This window comes from Topomyia yanbarensis, chromosome 3, assembly GCF_030247195.1.
Source record: "Topomyia yanbarensis strain Yona2022 chromosome 3, ASM3024719v1, whole genome shotgun sequence".
In the NCBI taxonomy this organism is placed as follows: domain Eukaryota; kingdom Metazoa; phylum Arthropoda; class Insecta; order Diptera; family Culicidae; genus Topomyia; species Topomyia yanbarensis.
Window position 1 is genome coordinate 253,326,861 of NC_080672.1, and position 22,564 is coordinate 253,349,424.

The window sequence follows — 22,564 nt, forward strand, 5'->3', positions numbered from 1 at the left end:
ACGATAAGAAAAATAAAATGAAGAAAGGAGAATTTTTCGAAAAATTGCGAATAAAATGAAATAACAGAGAAAAAACTATAAATTAAAGTAAGTGATAGTGAGAGCAATAGAAAAATAAACAAAAGTAAGGAACGTAGAAAGATGGATAAAATAAAAGTATGGAAATATATAAAAAAGGCAGAATCTTAAAATTGTACAAAAACAAATACAATCCACAACTTGAAAAAAATAGATCAATGAAATTTTAACAAAATAAAAAAAAAATCCACGTAGGAATAAAAAAAAGAGAAACATGGATCAAATTTCAAATAAGGGTTGTCGTTGGATTTTACGCTATGCTGGTTTCGAAAACATTCATAATCTTATAAAAACATGAATTATTCTTTTATTTGTGTTGGTGTGTTAGCACACCTTAAAATATTTTACAAGAATGTTGTAACTAATTTCTAGTAAATAGTTCAAAAATAAAAATAAAATCGTTACGTTCAGGAAGCGACGTTCAAAATCTCACGCTCACTCCTCCAAAACGAAAAAAAATTGTATGCGGATATAACTTGCTAGATTAGTTAGCTAATCTTGCTAACTAGTTGATTTAGTTTGGTAACATAGTTAAATTTTCTCTTCGAAATCAATCAAACACAATTTAGTAATTTAGTTGAACGTATGGCTCATCATTGGCAGCTGCAGGATTGTGAACTGAGAGATTTTATCTTCATGCTCCATGACATAAAAAATTCCAAACAAACTATATTCGTCATGAAAGGAGCCAGTTATGTACGCAATTTTCAGTTATAATGAAAATGTTGATAAAAGGCCGTATTTGAAAGAATTGTAAAACGTATTTATTTTTTGTGCATCCCTGGCCGCTTTGCAAGGGGGAATTGGTAGTCGAAAATCGCCGAAAAAAGCTACGTCATTGGAGTATGACCCCTTGACAAAAAAGTTTCGGTATCATCTCGTATCTGAATATGATTTTTTATGGATTTTGTAACAATGAACGGCAAACCAAATATATTAAATTGCAAATTTAAATTTTTGGATGAATTTCGAATTCCTTTGGCATATCGAGAATTTTTGATGACTCATTTGACCAATTGAGCTCGCAAATAGAGGTAGGGTTACCGCCTCTAGTGGTGCTTTCACCAGCAGAATTTTACTGAGCAGAGGAAAGACTACACATGGGTATGCGTTGAAATTAATTAGAATTTTGAATTAAAGTGATCACTCGACAGAATTTTGAAGCGCTTAAATTGCTTTTTATTGTATAAAACGCTTAAAAACAAATAAATATGCCCTGTTTTATTTCTTATGTAGCTCGTAGCACTAGGAGGAAAAATATCTTATTTTCTTCACATTCACCGTAGAGTGTAATGTTTTGGTATAGCACTGTGCAGTTCACATTTAGTTTTATTTTTTTTCGTATTTGTGAACAGTTTTGTTGATTTAGTTGGGTGTAATACTTCGCTTCCTCGGATATTCACAAAGAATCTAAAAGCACCAGCCACTATCGCTGTGAAGGATAACCCGAGCAAGCTTTGCTCTGCTCCTCAGTAAACAAACACGGGGTGTGAAATCACACTTCAGTTTCTTTCGAGAATCTTTGTAAGGAACATTGATCCATTGAAGCGAAGGTTCAATGGGGTAAAGTAAGCCCAAATGGCACTTTTAAAATAATATTTGTCAACGCCGAGTGGGGCCCTCCTTAGCATTTAGGGTCTGCATCCCGAGGATGATGTTTATGAGGACGATTCCTGATAAAGAAAAGGGCAACGCAAAATTGCAAAATAATCCAATGGATTCTTCCGAAGAAATTCGGATTTACCCGAACGAAAATACGGAATTCGCCTCCAAAAACCGGTGTGGCAACCCTAAGCAGGGTTTTTTCTTTCAATAATTACTTTCGACACTACAGCGCTTTCGAAGATTGGAAATTCAATAATTCAAAAAAAAAAAACCATTTCGTATTAGCAAAATTTTAAGACAACCTCATGACTTCTAATCAAACCATTTAATTATTTCCCTTACAAGTCTTATCATATTTTTGTTTCGATTATAGACATTTTAACCTTAAGGTTATTCGCTTCTTCATTCAGGTTAGGAATTTTCCTATAAAACATCTCTATTCCTGTGTGTGGGGTTGGGATTCGAACCCAGATGAGCTGCGTACATGGCATTCAATGTACAAATTTCTATGCCCACTCGAGTCTGATCTTGTTTCGATGCGAGAATTAGGTTGGTATAAACATAGTTGATATCAAATATGCAATAGTTTAGAATTTTCAATATTCTAGTTACCTCATACACAAGATAATTAATTTTAAATTGCATTCTCAAATAAATTTTTGTCGAAAAACTATTTGTCAAAATTTTAGTTTCTGTTAAAAATCCGGGCCCCCTTCAGAACTCCGGACCCGGGGGAAACACCCCGCCCCCCCCCCCTCTCGGCGGCCCTGAAAATATGTCATAAAACTAATGGTGCCTAGCAGCGGTATGTTATATCTTATTAGAATAACCAAAATGTAAAAAAATCAAGTAGCGATAGGTCGAATACGGATTATATTCGGATTTCTTTTCAAATCATTGTCAAGTCTATGGAAATTAGAACAATAAAATGTTTTTTGTGTTTCTCTATTGTAGGGTAATAAGTGAAACTCGACCGTTCTGACATAGGAGTTTTCCTAATAGTGGCATTGCAAAGCATTCGTTAAGAAAATAAATCTACTTGCGTCCTTCTCAAATGGTAAAAGTCATCGTTTTAATTCACTTTTTACTGCAGACTGCAAACTTTATCAATTATGTTTTGAAGTGCGGTTGCGGTAATACCGCACCGCATCCGCGGGAAAAAGTGTCTTACCGCACCGCATGTTTTGCGGTGTGCGTGCGGTAAATACCGCGCGGTTGGGGTAATTACCGCAACCGCGACGAACCCTAATATTAATGCGTTTAGTTTTTTCAGTGCATGATTGTAAGCTGATACTACCGAAAATGCTTTCTTAGTTTGTATCGCTAACAGACTTGCTACAGTGAAACCCTTCAGATTACCACTTGTATTCTGATCGATTTCATTAGATTGGACTTGACTAACTGAAACATAACGAAAAGATTCACCCCGTAGTTTTATGGTTAAAATAATCTGTGGCGAAATGGATTCGCTGAAGATTAGTAGAGAAAAGAAATGGTAAGGATTCAAGGATGGGGTGATTTATCTAGCTAGACGCTAATCTCTAAGTACATGTTCAGAAATAAGTTTCCAAAATTCGACACTATTTTACCCCCTTTGCCAGCTGGCTGGAGCCGCTTATGAAGACACCACAATTTAATTCCATTAAAAACTATGCTTGGTGATGTTCTTAGAACTTCCAAAAATATCAACTTTTAGCTTGGAAAAGATCACTGGAATTTCGTGGATTGAAATCTGAAAAGAATCCTATCGGATTCATAACGGCTAAATATTGAAACGGCTTCTAATAACCTCCTGACTTTTAGCTGTAAGTATGTTTAATTTGGTTTGACTTCTGTAATCAATGCATATTGTAATGGATTGACTATAATCAACAAGGCCTAGGTGCAGCCCATTCTGAGTTGCATGACTTCTGAATTAACCTCACCGACAGCAGCACCATAAATTCACAATATCCAGCATACCGTGAAGACAACATCCAATGGGATAGGCTATCACTCAGAGGTAGCGAATTTCAACCATCAATTAAAAGTGCTATAAATACTTTGCATCCAACTTTGGCTTGACAGATTTATGCGTTGGCTGGCTGCCAAAAGGAAAATTACTTCGTCACTAAAGACATGACCCTGCCTAATTCAACCCAACCGGCGCTAGGGTTGCCTATCAACTAGCTAGCGTCTCACCGTTGTAGGAGTAACAGGATCCTCGTTAGCACACTTTCTACGTCACGACAAACTTTTATAATTGTAACTGTTTTCGTTGGTTGTGTTTAAGAGTGGCTTAAGTGGTATTAATATTTAAAACTTTCCGCGACACTACTAAACAAACGAAAATCGCTTTGCCATAACAAGGCGGGATGGATTCCGTGCCTTGACACGGCCTCGACTAGGGCACGGGTGTGTACTTTGCGACTTGCTGGTTGACATACCTGACATTTAAGAACCGCAGTGTTCCCCGACATGACGTACTCATCGTGTACTTGTACATTGTACTTCTGATTAACGACTGTAAAGAGTAGAAGAAATAAGAAGACATATTAAAGATGAGATGATAAATGTAAGCGCTGCTGATAGTTGAAGGGAGATGGCAATTTTCTTCTCACATTTCTCACGTGGGTGGTAAGAACCACCGGAATGGATCGTTTAAATATGTTTTGCGCTCCACTGAGGCCCCTTGTCGGTGGCATGTCGACGCCGGAAACCTATCCGACCGCATCTGCCTGATGGTGATGATGGCACACAGATATTTATCATATATGCTGAAAACGTGACGGAATTAGAGCAAAGCCGATGGTTCATAAATACGGTGCTATATCAAAAATGTTTGCTTGCCTGTGGGAGAGGATAATGACCTAGAAGAACTGTTGACGCAGGTGGGAGTAATCACAGTTAATGGCTGTTTTCTTCCTTCGGCTAGGCGGAATAGCAAGATTTGTGGCAAATGAGTATTGAGTTACCACATATGGGTAAACAAATAATGAGGGAAATATTATGCTTGGTCTATGGTTCGTCTTAGATAAAGTGTGTTAAATGTCCAATAGTTTGGAATTTTGTAAATTTATCATCTTGCACTATCAACTCTGGTACTTTTACATTTTTTAAAAGGATTCGCTCAAACTTTGAAACCTTTTTTCCGAGGCCCAAAGGGACGAGTCTCATGTACTAATCAACTCAGCACGACTAATTGGGACAGCTACTGTAGGGTGACAATAATTTATATAAAAACCGCAATCGTCGTTCCATATCTTGAAGAAATTACACTGTCCAAATTTGGGCGCAATCGGTTAACCCTAATCCAAATAGCTTATTTTTGTGTGGGATTTTTAACCAAAATGTATAGGAAAACATTCGCAGTACACAAAATCGCCACTAGAGGTCGCTATATACATCTGAATATGGCCTCAGGAAGGAGTTGAGCTTTTGAAGATATGCCGAACAGGTTTGTCAAAGACTGCATGACAATCCAACCAACCTTTAAATGGTTATTAACCTCATGTGTTTCTAAACAACAACGTTTAAAAACAGCTGAGTAAAAATTTCTGAAGCGGCCCCCCCATTTTTCACAAGGTCATGAATTTTGCAAATCATGTTTTAATTTTATTGTTTAGGTACCCCTAAACGTTTTCATGAAATATTTTGTCGTTATTCGAAATATTTATAACAGTTTTAGTTAATTGAAAATTTATACATCTTTTTATTATAATATTTTTTATATCCAAAGTTTATTTTCCAATTGCACCAAGCTTCACTGGTGGTTTAACAATGTGCAAACAGCACTCTTCCGGGTGACCTATCAACCACAGAACTATAACTTATTTCAACAAACTAAAACGATGAAGTAATAAACAGTACAAACAGTATGTATGTATCAAGTATAATCGCACAACCTGGTCTCCTAAAACTGATTGATTGAATCCGTCACACGCCATTTGTCAAACGAAACTCATCATTGCCAAATTTTATACTTGCATAAACGTGTCGCGGAAAGTACGGCAGGTTCGCTAGTGCAAGATTGGTCCAAGCGTGCCGTGGCGACCATCGACTTAAACGGTATGAATATCGCGTGAAGAAACCATTTAAAACTGCATTTTTTTGAAAAATTGTTTACAAAATAATAGAAATAGTTAACATTTGTTAAACTTTTTTTTCGAAATTTTCTAGACTAAACATTTGTTAAACCACTAGTGAAGCTTGGTGCAATTCGAACTTAAGCTTTGGCTCTAAAAATATTATAATAAAAAGGTGTATAAATTTTCAATTAACTAAAACTATTATAATTATTTCGAATAACGACAAAATATTTCACGTGATGTTTAGGGGTACCTGAACAGTAAAATTAAAACATGTTTTGCAAAATTCGCCACTTTGTGAAAAATGGGAAGGCTACTTCAGAAATTTTTACTCAGCTAAAAGTTATACTTTTGGTTTAGGCAAAATTGGCTCACAAAATCAAATCAAGCTAATAAATGTGACTATTACCTTTCTTTTGGGCACTAACAGTTACAAATATTAGCTCAAGCACTAAAGTTATTACAATTAATATGATTGAATTCCGATGGAGCAGTGCTGCCAGGGACAGTTTAAGTTGACGACGAAAAATGAAATTTTGAAATAGCTTTGTTATTTTGCAATATTATTGGAAACTGACAAAGCCCTTTTAATTTAGACTTTTTTCGGTTACGTTTTCCATCAAATTGGACAATTGTAAATATTCTAGGAGCATTGTATTGAGCGTTGGATGGTAAAAATTGAACAGCTTCTAACACTGCGAGGGAAGCAGCTATCTTAATGAATTTTTCGGGTTTTCAAGGAAAACTTTTTTTTTTTTTTATTCGTTTATTTGACACGGCTCATAGCGGTAGCTTAACGGAGCCGTGGATCTTTTATACGTTTACAATACATGTAAAAATAAAAATACAAACAAGAATTAATTAGTTGGATCTCGTGCGCAACTTTTTATTGCGAGCGGAGACCTTTTTTCGCGAGGTCTGTTGGCAAACAGCGTCAGGGGGGTCATTTAATTCTGTCATGATTTTCACGTCCCGGTCGAAGCTGGCTTGGTGTCTGGGATCAGATGTTCTCCCTTGCTTCTTGCACTTATTGTTGATCACTGTAAATCCGTCGTCATTGTTACTGCATTCGTTGCCGATGTTGCTTACAGTTGCTTTTGGGGTGCTGGATGATTTATTTGCGGTTGTCATTATGGTCTGAACAGCTGCCACAAATTTGGCCACCGTTTGTGGTTCAGGCATTGGTATTGAAAACTCTGTTTTAGGTTGGTTTGCCGTAGATGAGTTGGCAATCGGTTGAGATGCATTTTCCTCTGCATCTTCCGCGCAAGGTTGTCCATGATGAGCTGTCAGATTACAATACTTGCACGTAGGAGTTTGCCCCTCATGGGTGCATAGCGTAGTTTGCATAATTGTAGTGCCGTGAGTATTGAGTTTTATTGCCAAGTAGGAGGGTATAGGCCTTTCAACCCGCATCCTCACTACAAAAACGCCGTTTGGAGTACCCGGGAAGAAGTTTCTCCAAGTATCAGGTGTAACGGATTCTACTTCTCCGTATTGCGACATGCATTTTGCAATTGGCTCAGGAGGGGTACGAGGTGATAGGTCATATAACCTTACATCTATATAATCATTCTCAATGTATACGGGAATCTTAATTCCAACGTTGTCACTTTCAACCACGTGTTTTAAGTTGTTCTTCAAAACGAAACGCTCGGCATGTGCTAACGTGTTGAATGATATTAACACTACATTGCGAAGATGATGATACTGAAGGTACAAGACATCCGCAAGCCTAAGTTGCATTTTTACCTTCAGAAGGTATTCCACTTCACTAAAACTCGGTCGTTTTAAACAAAATTTAAAGTCAACGACCGCTGCGTTGGGTCGGAGTAGAGCTTTTTCGTCAACTTTACTCATGATAACAAGAATAATCCGATATTTCCTTTGTTCTCGAGACAATGCACACTAGATCGAGAGGCCTGTTGTTCACTTGGCTCGATTGTACGTCTGACTGCGGCAGAAGTAGAAAGTAGACTCAAGGAAAACTTGTTTTGGGAGTTGGGCACGAAAGGGTTAGTTTTTAAATTTGGAAACTGCTGTTTAACATTCGCAAAGGGCGTACTCCGCTTATATCATTTATGTGAACCACGTGTAAGAGTAGACCAAAGTTAGGAAAAACTCATGTATCTCTGAAAAGACGGAAGATAGAAAGTTATGATCTTCTACAAAGTTGTTAAGGGATAAATGGACTTTCACTTTTCATTTGAAAGTTTTAGTATTTCCAGAGACCTTTGCTCCAAAACGCAATTTATTTTTCATGGCTTGCGGCGAACAGAATGTCTCGTGAACAGCTGAACTGAAAGTTGAAGAATTGACGTTAATTTGTTTAGCATTATTTATTGATTTTGCCCTCCGGAATTCGTGCAAATGGCGAACCGCTGCACAGAGGAGTAATTGGGGTCGAATCCTGGCCAAAATTATTTGCTGCTGTAATTGTTTTTATTATGCCTTAATATGAACTAAAAATAGACAATTACTAGTTTTTGGAACAATTTGGCATCTACTCACCTACCAGTGCAAAGGCTAATTTTCTATATCCTTTTGAATACTAGTAATTTCTAGGTGATCTTTGTGAATACATTTGTTTTTCCAGTTGCATAAACATTTGATCAGTGGGAAAGGGAGAAGAAAAGGGACGCCTGTGCATATTTTCATAGAGATACATTTTGGCAAACATAGTATTTGGCCCTACAGCATGTCGGTGTACCTCAAATTAGTAAAAATTTCAATATTTTCAAATCGCTTGGGATTGGTGGATCGGACAAGATCGGAAGAGTTAGAATATTTTTTGTACAGCTGAAATTTTGTTTTGTAATACTGCTTCAGCAACTTTGCCGGATCTAGCCGTATAATGTAACTTTTTTATCATTCAAATTTGGAATAAAATGTTTAAAAAATGTATTTTTTGAAGTTGGTGCAATACACAGCAAGTCTACTTTTTACATATCTTATAAAAGAAATGTATAGAATTCGCTCAAACTTTCAAGATTTTTTCCGAGGCCCGGAGAGCCGAGTCTTATATACCAATCGACTCAGCTCGACGATTTGGGACAATGTCTGTGTGTGTATGTAACGGACAAATTCTCATTCGTGTTTCTCAGCAATGGCTGAGCCGATCTTAATCAAACCAATTTTAAATGAAAGAACTAAAAAACAGTATGAACGCTATTAATTTGTTTTTGATTCTGATGTTTAGTTTCCAAGATATGAATGTTTGAATGCGTAAAAATGGCGTTTTTCGCAGTTTTTTAAATTATCTGCCGAAATTGACAATATAGATTAACAATTTATATGTTTTTAGACAGCTTTAACGAATACCGAACAAGTTATAGATTGTTGAAATCGGACTATTATCAAAAGAGATATTTAACATTAAATGCGGACGAAAGATTTTTATCATTTCCCATTGCCAGAAATATGACCAAAAACGTGTAATCTAATATTAACGCCAAAACGGCTTATTTTAGGTCAATAGTATCTTCGGAGAATTTAATGGAGGTAATATGCCCTTTCTTTTGGTATTGTGCTTTTGCTGATTAATCCTCCTATGAGCGAGATATTTTCACAAATTTTCTTGGAAGTGATTATATCGAAATGATGTCTTCAGCAAATTTGTAGCTCTTACTTTTTCGAATAACTTTACTGAAGACTTTAAATATATATTTTGAGTATTTTAAAAGTTATGGCTTGTTGTTTGTTGATTACTCTTTGTCGCCTATTTATTGTTCAATATAGTAATAATCCATTGAAATAAGCTAAACATTATTTCGATAAAACGAATTTTGTATTTCATTTTACTATCTACAACCGCTAGAAATAATCACCGAACACTTCCAAGTTGTCTGGAAGGAACTTGATAACTTATCAGTACAAAAATATTCATTTGTGCGAACCTTCTGACTGCAATTTTTCTAACTTATAACCATCGGATCGATCTTAAACATATCGGAAAATGAAAAGCGAAATAAATAACTCCAAGCAACGACGTAGCGTAGATTGATAACCTGTTGTTGTAAACGTCATGAGGACTTTTGATAAATTGTCGGAATGGGGTCCTGATATGATATTGGTCTTGATTTCATAGTTGTCTAATTGCATCAATATCCAATTCCTGCCTGAAAACATTCCAATAGAAAATTCCAGAGTTCTGTAATCAATCATAATCCTCAGATTTATTTTCAAATTGAGTTCGTTTTTGTAGAAATGTACTGTAATAAGGGTCTTTATTTAATATGAAGCGAAGTTAAAATTGATTTAATGTCTATGAAACATAGAACTGCTCACCAAAAAAATGCATAATTTTCAACATTTCGTCGCTGTTGTACTATCTTATGACAAGCGCCATTTAGCACATTTCGAGAAAAACGATTTTTATAGTTTGAGATTGAATATCTTGAAACTTATAAATGGTATAAACAATCCAAAGAAGACAATTGATGCTTCTTTCTATTCTGCATTAATCTCTCAAATATTACGAAGATCGGTTGACTATGTTGTGAGTTTTTACTATGAATGTAAACAAAAGTCGCACTCACACGTATCATAGGCGTGTATTGATGACAAAATTTGTATGACGTGTCATAATCGTGCATGGAAAATTTTCCATAGAAAAATATCATAAATTTTTAACTTTTATTCATATCTTTGCGTTCATATGGTCTATAAAAAATCGGTGAAATGCATTTTGAAGGAAATGAGTCAGGGAATCTAGAAAAAATTATTATTTTTGATTACAGTGTTGCCAAATATGCTTTATTTCCAGTTTAAAACTAAAACTGTGTTTTTCTCACAAGTCGTGTAATTTTCTTTTGAAAATATTTATGCCATTGTGTTCCTCAGACATTTTCATACATAAAAATGTCTAAAACTTCAATATAAATTGAGCAAATCCCTAGATACAGTGATTTGAAGCAAAAAACTCACAATTTCTCATCATGTTTCTCGCTATATCTAAGTAACCAAATAGAATTTCAAAATTCTGAAAACGCCACTTTGTAGAGATTTTTCAAACAGGTAATGTGGCATATCTAACTCAGTTTACCCCAAAATGGCGTTTGTCATAAGATAGCACAACAGCGACGATTTGCTAAAAACGTTTTTGCCTTTCTCATTCACTCTAAAATTCGTCAATCTAATCCCGACTTGGAGAGCCGAGTGTCATATGCCAATCGACTGAGTTCGTCGAGATCGGAAAATGTCTGTGTGTGTGTGTATGTATGTATGTGTGTATGTGGAAAAAATGTGACCTCTGTTTCTCAGAGATGGCTGGACCGATTTGCACAAAGTTAGTCTCAAATGAAAGGTACAACCTTCCCATCGGCTGCTATTGAATTTTTTATAGATTGGACTTCCGGTTCCGGAGTTACGAGTTGAAGAGTGCAATCACACAGCAAATTCCCATATAAACTGAAATGAAGAATTTTCAAAATCAAATTTGTATTTTTGATGCCAAATGATTTTAAAATGCATGAAACATTGAGATGTTTGACAAAAATTGACTTTTTCGACTTTTGTACATTTTTGCCTTTCTCACAGAGAAAGGTTATGCAATCACTCTAAAAATCGACAATCATACCGGCCCGGAGGGAGTATGCAGTGAGGGATTGCTACTTTAAAATTAAAACTAGTTTAAAATTTCTTAACAAGTTGAAAATTTTCGGCAGGACCTGGACCTCCCGGATCTTTCTCCATGATCCGCCGCTGGTTTCAAGCGATGTTTCAGTATCACATAGTATCTCAAGATCGTGGCTGTCGATCCATTGTATGTATGTGCAAATCGTACTGAACATGTAATATTCATTTCCACCATTGTATTGAACATAACCAGCCATGGAATCGTAGTCTGGACAAATAAGACAAGCACAATTGCACCACTAGATGGATTAAAACAGGTTTTTATTTTGGGAATGTGTCGAGTTGAGACGAAAACGTAATATGATTAATAACGAGGATAACACTTTCCGAATGTAGAGAGAAATTTATGAAAAATTACGATTTACATTCGACTCTAGCAGGTTCTGATCGATTTTGATGAGCATTTGATTTTTGTTGTATGACCAATTGTATGTATAGGTCAAATGTTTAAAAACAGTAATTTAAGTGCAAGATAGCATCATTTTGAAACCGCCAATTTCGGAGGTTTAGTATCTTCGATGAGTTTTACAAACGTTAAACAGCGCATCATTTGATAAAATATTTTTGACGGTATATCGTCCAAGAAGAATTTATGGTGAATTTTCCCAGGTTAATATTCATGACTACAATAAAGTCTCAACAAATTCGCTAAAGACACGAACTCTGTTACTATTTTCTGAAAAATTAATTCTGCATAATTTTAAAACTTCAAAAATTACGGTTTCGGAATTATGCCGTTTGGACAGTATGATCGATTTTCACCAAACCCCCACCAAACCGAATTTCTGGCTACGCCGCTGATTTCAAGTAAGTAGAAACAAAGTCGTTCTACACTCGTTCACAAAAAACTTCTTCTATTATAATGCATTGAAACCCCGATTTTATCAGCCAAATATGAACATATGTTTGATGGGCTCTAGCAGACGAACAAGACTGAATTCGAGTAAATCCTTTCTTGAGCATGTTTTCCTTATCATGAAGATGGAAATATGCAAAAAAAAAGTTCATCATAATCAGAAATAGTTATCAGACTACATCAAGGGACGGGAAGAATATTTTAACAGCTTCAGTTTATTATAAAGAAAAAAAAATTGCCCGATTTAGTCAATGTCCCCATTTTGTCAGCCTAAAATACACCATGAGACTGATAAAAATGGGTCTTTATTGTATGTATTATTCACTGTGTTTCACATTAATAGGTACATTTCATTTTTGGGGATTTTTTTATTGCATCGAACTACAACAATTTTTAGGTAGTTTTCAAGGGGTTATTTTATAGATTTCTTCCAAAATTTGGCGAACCTATTCCAATTCGTATACCAATTAATTGGTATACTTAAGGGTTTATATGTTGCAGAGAGAAAATACTGAAATTTTCAGCTTTTTTCCTATACAATATTACGAAAGCTTATTAAACAATTTTTCCTAATAAGTTTGTGAAAATTATAAACTATTTGAAATTTTTTAATATTTTAATTTTTTATTTAACCGTGATTTTTTAATAAATAGTGACCATCGCTTCACAACGTAGTCTATTTTTCATGGCTTGTGGTGAGCACGATCTCTCGAATTGCTGAACTGAAAATTATGGAATAGAAATTAATTTTTAGTATCCTTTACAGATTTAACTCGCCGCGCAGATAGCTCTGAATTAGACCCGCTGGTGCCCTAAGACGATTTCGCTAGATTTTCAGAGCACTGTGCACCCAGTGCATTAACGCAAGTGACGGAAGGTTATCGAAAACATTCGTGAAAATGAAAATTCCAGTAATGATGATGATTTTCCCAAACGGTTCGTTTTCGAGAGGTTTTTATTTGTTCTTTGTCATTAGGATTAGCGATAATAATTCAAATCAAGGATACTACTGGGAAGTCACCTTTAGAAAAAGTCGATGTCGAAGTAAAATTTGGAATTATGCACGCATGCACCTCAGAGATAGCTTGATATTAGGAGCTGCGATTTCATTTCAACGCTTTTTTGTGAAAAGGGCGATACTTACAAATGTAAACATAAGGCTTTTTTCATACATGCGAATGAGGGCTTTGAAACGCAACAAATTAACCTAAAAATTTGGATTCTACGATATTGCTTTCTTAAACTACAGCAAAAAATACAACGGGCGAAACTGTATTTTTGTTTGTTTATTTAAAGTTTCGCCCTCCACGCTCCATGCAAACAAAGAGGGCGATACTTTTTTTGCTAGCAGTTTAGAGGCGAAACTGTTATTTTCGTATTTTTTTAGGATTATCAAGCTGCTGCCAGCTGTAAATAGTAACAATGATCGCTATTGAAAAAACACGGACGAAATCGGTGGTGTAGAACGGTAGTTATTGTAAAAAAACGTAAGGGCGATATGTTGATAGGTGGGACCGAAAAAGTAAACAATCGCCAAAGGGGCGATACTATCATTTTGTCAATTTCAATAGCAAAAACAAATTTTAATTTAATAATTTCAAATACTTTATGAAGTTTTGGGTTTCTATCACTGAATCATGCAATCTAGGATGTAAAAAACACAATAGTTCTTAAATAGGAAATAAAACCAAGTCTGGAAATATTCACCGTTGATTTTCTTTGAATGGTATCACTGCTAGTATCGCCCTTTACAAGAAAAAGCGTTGATTTCTTAGTTCTCAGTCGCGTTGGAAATTTGAGTAAAGTATAAACTTCAAATCGATTCAAAAAATTTCGATTTTTTGGCTACAATATATATCCCCTTTAGTACAATATATATCCCATTTAGGAAAATTCAGTTTTCCCACCACAATTTAGATATTTTATTAACAGAGCAATAATTCGTTTGTATGTCTATTTTATGGGCCATTTTTTCGCTTTCCCATTGATTTGGTTTGAGATTTCTAGCACTGATGTTGTCCTATGCTGATTTGAGTGATTCTCTGAGCCCTGCCACTATCCCATGTAGTATTTGTTATCAAAAACATCGCGAAGCATCAAGTTCTAAATGTTCTCAAGCGATATAATATCCGAAGAGAGTGATAAGAGTTATAAGAAATGTCTCATCACACTGTTAGGTGGATGAAAAACGTTTTTAGTTAGTTTTAAGCTGAAGTTAAACAAACGGTTGTGTTGAACTACGTTTGTAATAATATTATAATAATTATAATTATAATAATACAGTCATCGTCAATAGAAAGCGATTTTGCTGAATATATAACGAAAACGATTAAAATATCCCTTAAAATATCACCATTGGGCATACATGCAAAAATTGTTTAACAATTTTTGATATACTCCTAATTTTGCCACGTTATACAGTAGGTTCTTAGGCATGTAAAAAAAATATAACGAAACAAAAAAATCGAAAAAAAAATATTTTGGTTATTGGCCAAGAATTTGTTCTAGTTACTCCTCTGTGCGCTGTTAAACTATGTTAATCTATGTTGTAAAGCTACTTAACTTTGTCTTCGTAGCTTTCAACAAAACTGGCTTGACAAATACATGTGAAATGTCTCGTGCATATATACTTGACGCATGTTTTATATCCGACCTCACAACACGCGATATTTATGCTATCACGATGAATATGATTCTTGATAACATAAACAAGAAATACGTCTATTGTTTGGCATGCTTGGCTCAAAATGAACCATTACGTTCTGATGATTTCAAAAGGGCTGTATCATATTTCGGCTGAAATGGATTTTCCACCATAATCGACGGTGATGCAAATACCCTTCAAATAATTTGGGGCAGCTATGATATCAATTTTTGAGGCACCGAATTGATAAAATACGTAAGTAGTACAAACATGCATATACTTAATGTAGGAAATCGCCCAATATTTGCACGAGCTGGCAGAGAGGAGATGTAACTCTCTGCTCTGACGGTATTACGCATGAGTTGGCAAACTGGCTCGTACCAAACGAGCTCGAACCGCCGTTATCTGACCATAAGTACATCATTATTGATCATTTAAACGTCTCGTTAGATATCGTCACATATCGTTATCCCAAATCTAGGAACCTCTAAGAAGAGGAAGTGGCGACTAGGTTTCATGGGTATCTTCCGACAATTGAATGTCCAAGTGACTTGGACAAGATCGTGGATAAAACAAACGCACTCATAGTAGCGGCATACCAAGAAGCTTGTCCGCTTCGAGTTATGCGTGCTTCTAGAGGAACAGCTTGGTGGAAAACCGAACTTGTTTGACTCTAAAAGTTATGTTATGGAATTGCAGATGTAGGGGCGGATCGGAGGTATTTGAGTTGGTTCGCAAAGTATACAGAAATGCCCTTCGATCATCTGAGCGAAGTGATCGGAAAGCCTATGTACAAATGTCTTAAGTCTCAACGATCAAATAAGTTACTTTCGAAATCGAAAGAATTTCATTTCAGTTCGATTAGAATTGTTGTTGGTAAATACTCATCTGATGAAGATATTAGTACTCAATAGACTGGTTTAATTTTGTACTATTAGCCCCACCAGGCTCTTCTGATTCCTTTTATGGCCCTTAGTAATTGTGCAAATTTTTATACCGTTCGGTTGTGTCTATGGACCCTTCAAGAATTTCAAAGTTTATATGGAAATTAGTATGGAAAATCGGTTAACAGTGAAAATAAATTCTTAAAAAATCTTCTCATCAATCAATCAATGAGAACACTTGAAGGGGTGAAATACCCTCAATTATATTGCTGCAGGGTGAGATCGTTTATCTATACGGCGAAAAAATGTCAGTGTTTTCCACCTCAACTTGAGGTTCGATTGGTATGCCTTCTTTCGCACTTTCCCATTTTCAGAAAATATAAAGGAAAGAATCGATTTTCTGTGCTTTCTCACGGAACTGTCCCGTAAAGTTGAATGAAATAAACTCCGTTCAATTTCATGATTTCCAGCGTCACCATCGTTTTTCGATCTTCATACCAATTGTTTGCACTGCCGACTCAATACCGGTGCTGTTGGGTTGTTTATTTTCATAGCTCACCGGTTACATTCATGCCTACGCTCAAACACACACACCCCCTTCGAACGAGCTTGAATGAGCAGCCCCAGAGAACGGAATTGTCGCTGAAAACGAGTAACACATTCGGAACTGATTTCCCCCAACGCCAGTTGTATGTACCACTGAGGCGAAGTAAGGAAAACGGAAAAAATAAAAGGAAAATCAATTTCACAGACTGTTTGCGAAAGCTCAAGTGTCGTGATTTGTATATTGGCCAATAAAACATGAGCCACTTGGAAGCACGCGGTAATTCCCGAGGCCGTTTGATGATAGCTGCGAACGAGCGCCCGGCACTATCTTGCGCTGTCTCTGTGGTGAACCCAATTTGTAAGCGGTTTCGGTGTTTTTTGATTTGAATTCCAAATATTGATGCTAGTACTGGAATTATTTCTGCTGACAGGTCTAACCGACAAACTACGAAATTTATATATTCAGTCTCCATTTCAAATTTTGATCAATCAGTAGGCACCATATGCCAACACAGAATCAAAGTTAAACTGAGCTTTGCCGAATAAATTAAAAAAATTTGAAAAATTCATTTTCGATTCCACAACGAGAGATTCATGTCTTGAAACTACATCCACAAATATACACTGGTCTGAAAGTTATCCTCACGAGTGCCCAAGTCTAAGACAAAAATTTGCGCCGCAATGAAATGAAAAACAAAAGTGGCAAAAATGAAAGAAAAGCATTCATCCAAAACCGCATAGTTGACGGTATGGTTCTGATAATTCTGTCCCGCTACGACAACTATGGCAACTCGGGCAGAGTTTTATCCTGTCGAATTTCAATGACGGATCTCACAGCACTCAACCGGAAGGCTAGGTGGTCGCCGCCTGACGCAATCCAACCGAACTTTTCTGCACATTTGTTCATCCGACTGCATCTAGGGTGGTATTTGTCTACTTTGGTGTCACAGGCAATGAGGACAAAGATGGCATAAATTGAAAATTTTCTCCATTTCTTTCTCCTGGGAGTAGAAATTTTCTTGGCATTGTGCAGTCTCGTGACAATGAAAGCACCAGAAGGGTTTAAGAATCACAAAGGATTCACAGGAAATCGAAACTCCGCCGGCATCGAGAAGAAACGGGAACTTTATTGTTTGGACTCTTGAATGTACCTGTTGCGAAATGGGGGTAATTAAATATAGCCTGCAGTCATTGGAATTGCCAGCGTAATTGGTTAGTTTCGTATTGCTGCGGCGTCGTACTTGTGTCAACTCATTTTGGGGTGGTTTTCGTAGTTAACATGGTTTCAAAATTGTAAACAAATGAGTACGAAGCATAACAAAATAATATAGGGGCATAATAAACGACAGCAATAATTTTAAAATTTGCAAAACATTCGTTTAATTCTTTTCTGGTTAAAAATGTTTCATTCTGAGAGTAATTCACTTCTTTCTGGTAAATAAAATCTCTACTTCTATTTTATGCCGATCCCCTTGTATAGTTACAGCGATCGACAAATGCATAAAACCTGAAAAGAAACTTTTTGAAATGTTGCTATGTAAATGTGAGAGCATTTGCGTTTTACGTTGGTTGTACATTCCGCAGTTTCTGATGTCCGTTCTACACTTTTTATACTTTGAATGACATTATTGATTACGGATGCATTTTTTATTTAATTTGTTTATTTGATACGGCTTAAGGCCTTAGTTTCCCGGAGCCGTGAATCTTTTATATCCTTATAAGATGAAAAAAATAGTAATAATACAAACGATTAATAGTGCGAATCTGTTCGCTCCTGTACGCGTGACTTGTCACTGCGCGCGGAGATCTTTTTTCGCGGCTGATAAATATTTACTTCAACGCCATCTGAATCTTGGAGGTCATTCCCATTTCTCTCGTCGTCGCACACGTCAGTGTCAAATCAAATCAAAAATAGTTGCTGGAAAAACAATTGACCGGGTGGAATGGTGTTTTTGAAAAAGTGGCAGTGATTTTTCGATACACCACCACACTGTCCCGGGGCACGCAACACAACTGCGAAGTGAAGGAACCACAGCCACTTTTTCAAATCTACTATCCCGCCCGGTCACTTGTTTTTCCACCAACTACTTTGCATGATTTGAATCGTGATAATCTAATAAATTGAATGATATTCTTCTTTTAGAGTTTAATGAATGCTTTATAAGGATAAATCGGCGAGAAAGCTGTACACAATTTTTCCTACGCATACTACCAAGCGTTCAATTCTTACACATGCTCAAAGAAAGTAACTTGAGCCTTAATGCGGTACCAGTCGTATATATAATATATATTCTTTGACTGATGCCGCATTAGTAAAAGCCAAGTTTCCTAATCAATCAATTTGAATGAAAGACTTCGAGTACCGCGCTGAGTACCTCCAAATCAACAGTCAACTTCATCAGAAAAAATTAAAAACACTATGAAATCGAATACACAGAATAATCTTTAAGAGTTAGAAGCAAGACTTCATCTAATCAGAATCCGAAACTAACTTAGTGCCAGGACTACGCTAACGCCAATCCGGTTTTTTTTTAAATTGTCTCAAAAGTCATTTTTCGCACAATTGTAGGATGTTTTAATGAGCGCCAGAAAGGCAGCTAGCACAAAAGGATACCGTGATAAACTCATTAGCTCATTCTCCGACAGATTCATTTATCCGGAGAAATAATGCGTTTTATTTATCTGAAGAAGTTGTGAAAGTACCAATAACTATTCATGTGAAGTTTTTATTGTCGAAATGGTGAATGATCATTTGTTCATATGAGTGATAACAAATGCCTGGTTGTTGTATATAAAATGAAGCCAGTTTTCCGCTCCAATAATATAAACTAATTCTAAACTTAATAATATGGTGCACCAGATAGATTTTCACAGTACCTTGCCAAAGGAGAATTTTAGACCGACCGCATAGAAGAGCGAACTGGCGGATGGAAAATTTATCGCTAGTTCGAGTTCATAAATTCCCCATTTTTTCTGCACGCCCTTACTCAAGCAAAACTTTTCCTGGCATCTTTCATATCTAACAGCACACAGATAAATAATATATAGATCAAACAGAGATGTTGATTGTGATGAAATTGCTTGGGGTTTTGGGGATCGTTAAGTACACGTTTGATTGCGGACTCGTAACATGCGTCTTATGGTTCAGTCTTCACTTATGTGTGTGCTAGTCAGTCCAAAATAATCTAAAAATTAATTTGAAAAGTTCTTCCGTGGTTGAAAAGCTTCAAACAGAAACTATACTCCAGAACACGAGCTTCTCCTGTATATGGTAGCGAGGACCGTCGCTTCGCGTGTTTTCAGTTGCTCGGAAGCTATTAAATTTATGGGAAATTCATTTTCAATTTGTATCACGTGCCTTTCCGAACACGGCGAAGCACCGAAGGCGAATAGCTCCCAAGTGGGACGACCAATTCGCCAACCTCCATGTCTCAGTGAGATAATTAATTAAGAATATTTCAGAAATAATTGCTTCAAATTGTAGATTTATTGACAAACACGAACTGCTGCGCCTGTTTACGGTAGTATTTCCTATCAACTTCAAACACGACACGAAATTATGTTCCTCCCTAATTGAAAGTCTTATTAGCTTGCGAGAAATAGCGAGTCATTACCGGAAATTGATAATTTAAACGATATCCCGAGGACTATTAATTGAGGAATGGTTAATACAGTGAAGAATGGTCTTGGTAATTATACGGAATTTTATTCCATTATCTTCAAAATTAAGACTTTTACGAAGTAACTCTCTACATTGCTTCTCAACTGGTTTAGTGTGGGGGTCTTCTTTAAGGGGGGGCGTCTGGTGTAGTGGGCAAAAAAATCGTCTTCTTTTTTATCCGCTTAATTGTTAATATTGAACCTCTAGAATAGTCTCCCGGAATCTCTGTGTCCATGCTGAACTTTTCTTGTTTTAAACAGCCATGGATTCCTCGCGCATATTTGCTATAACACACGCAGATTTCAATCTATCGACAACAATTTTCGAAAAACTGACAGCGATAACAATACAGTGTAAACAATACACTCTAATATAGTAATTTGCTGTGTGACGGCACTCTTCAACCCTAACTCAGGAACTAGAAGTCCGATTAAATAAAAATTCAATAGCGTCTTATGGAAGCGCTATACCTTTCATTAGAAAATAAATTTGTACAAATCGATCCATCCATCTCTAAGAAAATTGAATGATATTATTTGACACATACATACATACATACACATACATTTTATGATCTCGACGAAATGAATCGAATGGCATATGACACTCGGCCTTCTGGGACTCGTTTGGAAAGTCGATTTTTGGAGCAATTGCATAACCTTTCTTTACATAAGAAGTCCCAAAAAGTCGACCCGCGCAATTTTTTTCATTACCGGAAATTGATAATTTAAACGATATCCCGAGGACTATTAATTGAGGAATGGTTAATACAGTGAAGAATGGTCTTGGTAATTATACGGAATTTTATTCCATTATCTTCAAAATTAAGACTTTTACGAAGTAACTCTCTACATTGCTTCTCAACTGGTTTAGTGTGGGGGTCTTCTTTAAGGGGGCGTCTGGTGTAGTGGGCAAAAAAATCGTTTTCTTTTTTATCCGCTTAATTGTTAATATTGAACCTCTAGAATAGTCTCCCGGAATCTCTGTGTCCATGCTGAACTTCTCTTGTTTTAAACAGCCATGGATTCCTCGCGCATATTTGCTATAACACACGCAGATTTCAATCTATCGACAACAATTTTCGAAAAACTGACAGCGATAACAATACAGTGTAAACAATACACTCTAATATAGTAATTTGCTGTGTGACGGCACTCTTCAACCCTAACTCAGGAACTAGAAGTCCGATTAAATAAAAATTCAATAGCGTCTTATGGAAGCGCTATACCTTTCATTAGAAAATAAATTTGTACAAATCGATCCATCCATCTCTAAGAAAATTGAATGATATTATTTGACACATACATACATACATACACATACATTTTATGATCTCGACGAAATGAATCGAATGGCATATGACACTCGGCCTTCTGGGACTCGTTTGGAAAGTCGATTTTTGGAGCAATTGCATAACCTTTCTTTACATAAGAAGTCCCAAAAAGTCGACCCGCGCAATTTTTTTTTCGATATAGCATAATGTCTCTCTCTCTCTCTCTCTCTCTCTCTCTCTCTCTCTCTCTCTCTTTCTCTCTTCATGCATTTTAAAGATATTTGGCATCAAAAATACGTATTCGATTTCTGAAATTCCATTGGGTCCCCCCTTAGAAAAAAAAATTGGTTCCGGCTTGTATGAGGATTTCATATGTGATCGGATGATTAAGTCTGTATTTCCGGAACTATATAAGTGATCCTTACGAAATTTTATAGCAATCTATAGGGATAATATACCTTTCATTTGAGACTAAGTTTGTGAATATCGGCCATCTCCGGGAAACTGATGTGAGTTTGTTAATTTTGAACGATGGCCACTTTTCCGGGGCACTTCCGGGACCGTCTATGGTGATTAATGTGGTCAACGAGACTTGGTTGGCCATCAGTAATCTAGAACTTCAAAGGCAAGTTGTTTGGCACTCATTTTGGAAACATTTTTACCTCTTTGCATTCATCGCGATATCGGTTTGAATCGGAATTTTTTTATGTGACCGCACGCCACTTCCCGTAACTCTGGAGCTGGAAGTTGGATCGGGATGAAATTTAATTCATTTGAGACTAAGTTTGATCAAATCGGTCTAGCCATCTCCGAAAAACCGATATAACTCTGAATTTGGATACTTCCGCCGGGGCTTCCGAAACTGTCGTTGGTGGTCAATATGGCCAAAGAGACCTTAAATAACTGTTAGTGACCTCCCAAGTAACAATTTTAGTTTTATTAAAATATATAGACGGTTTTTGAGATTTTTTTTTGTAAAACCTGCATTAAAATTTTCAACTCCATGAAAACCTCATAATCACCGCTTTAGGATCACATTCCAACTAGTCTGCCCAATCTACATTAAGTTTTTAAAGCTTGTAAAACCGCATTAAGAACAACATTAAATTTGTATAGACTCATTGATCCCGTTTTAACCCATTCATGCCCATGTTGTTTGTGGACAACAACGTTTTTAAACAGCAATAACTTTTGATGGAGGCAAGATTTGCTCACAAAAATAAGTAAGGAATGTGACTATTACCTTTCATTTGAGTAATAAGAGCTATAAGGATCAGCTCTAGAAGCGAAGTTATTGCAATTAGTCTGATTGG

The 22,564-nt window shown here is 36.3% G+C and overlaps 1 protein-coding gene across 10 annotated transcripts in view; it reads right to left on the reverse strand.

Moving 5' to 3' along the window:
* LOC131690966 (cell adhesion molecule Dscam2) overlaps positions 1-22,564 on the reverse strand; it is a 352,778-nt gene that overhangs the window by 44,035 nt on the left and 286,179 nt on the right. For all 10 annotated transcript variants that reach the window (XM_058977077.1, XM_058977074.1, XM_058977075.1 and 7 more), the window contains one exon: positions 4,110-4,186. In XM_058977077.1, coding sequence (XP_058833060.1) covers positions 4,110-4,186 — 77 coding nt within the window. The remainder of the gene's footprint in view (positions 1-4,109; positions 4,187-22,564) is intronic.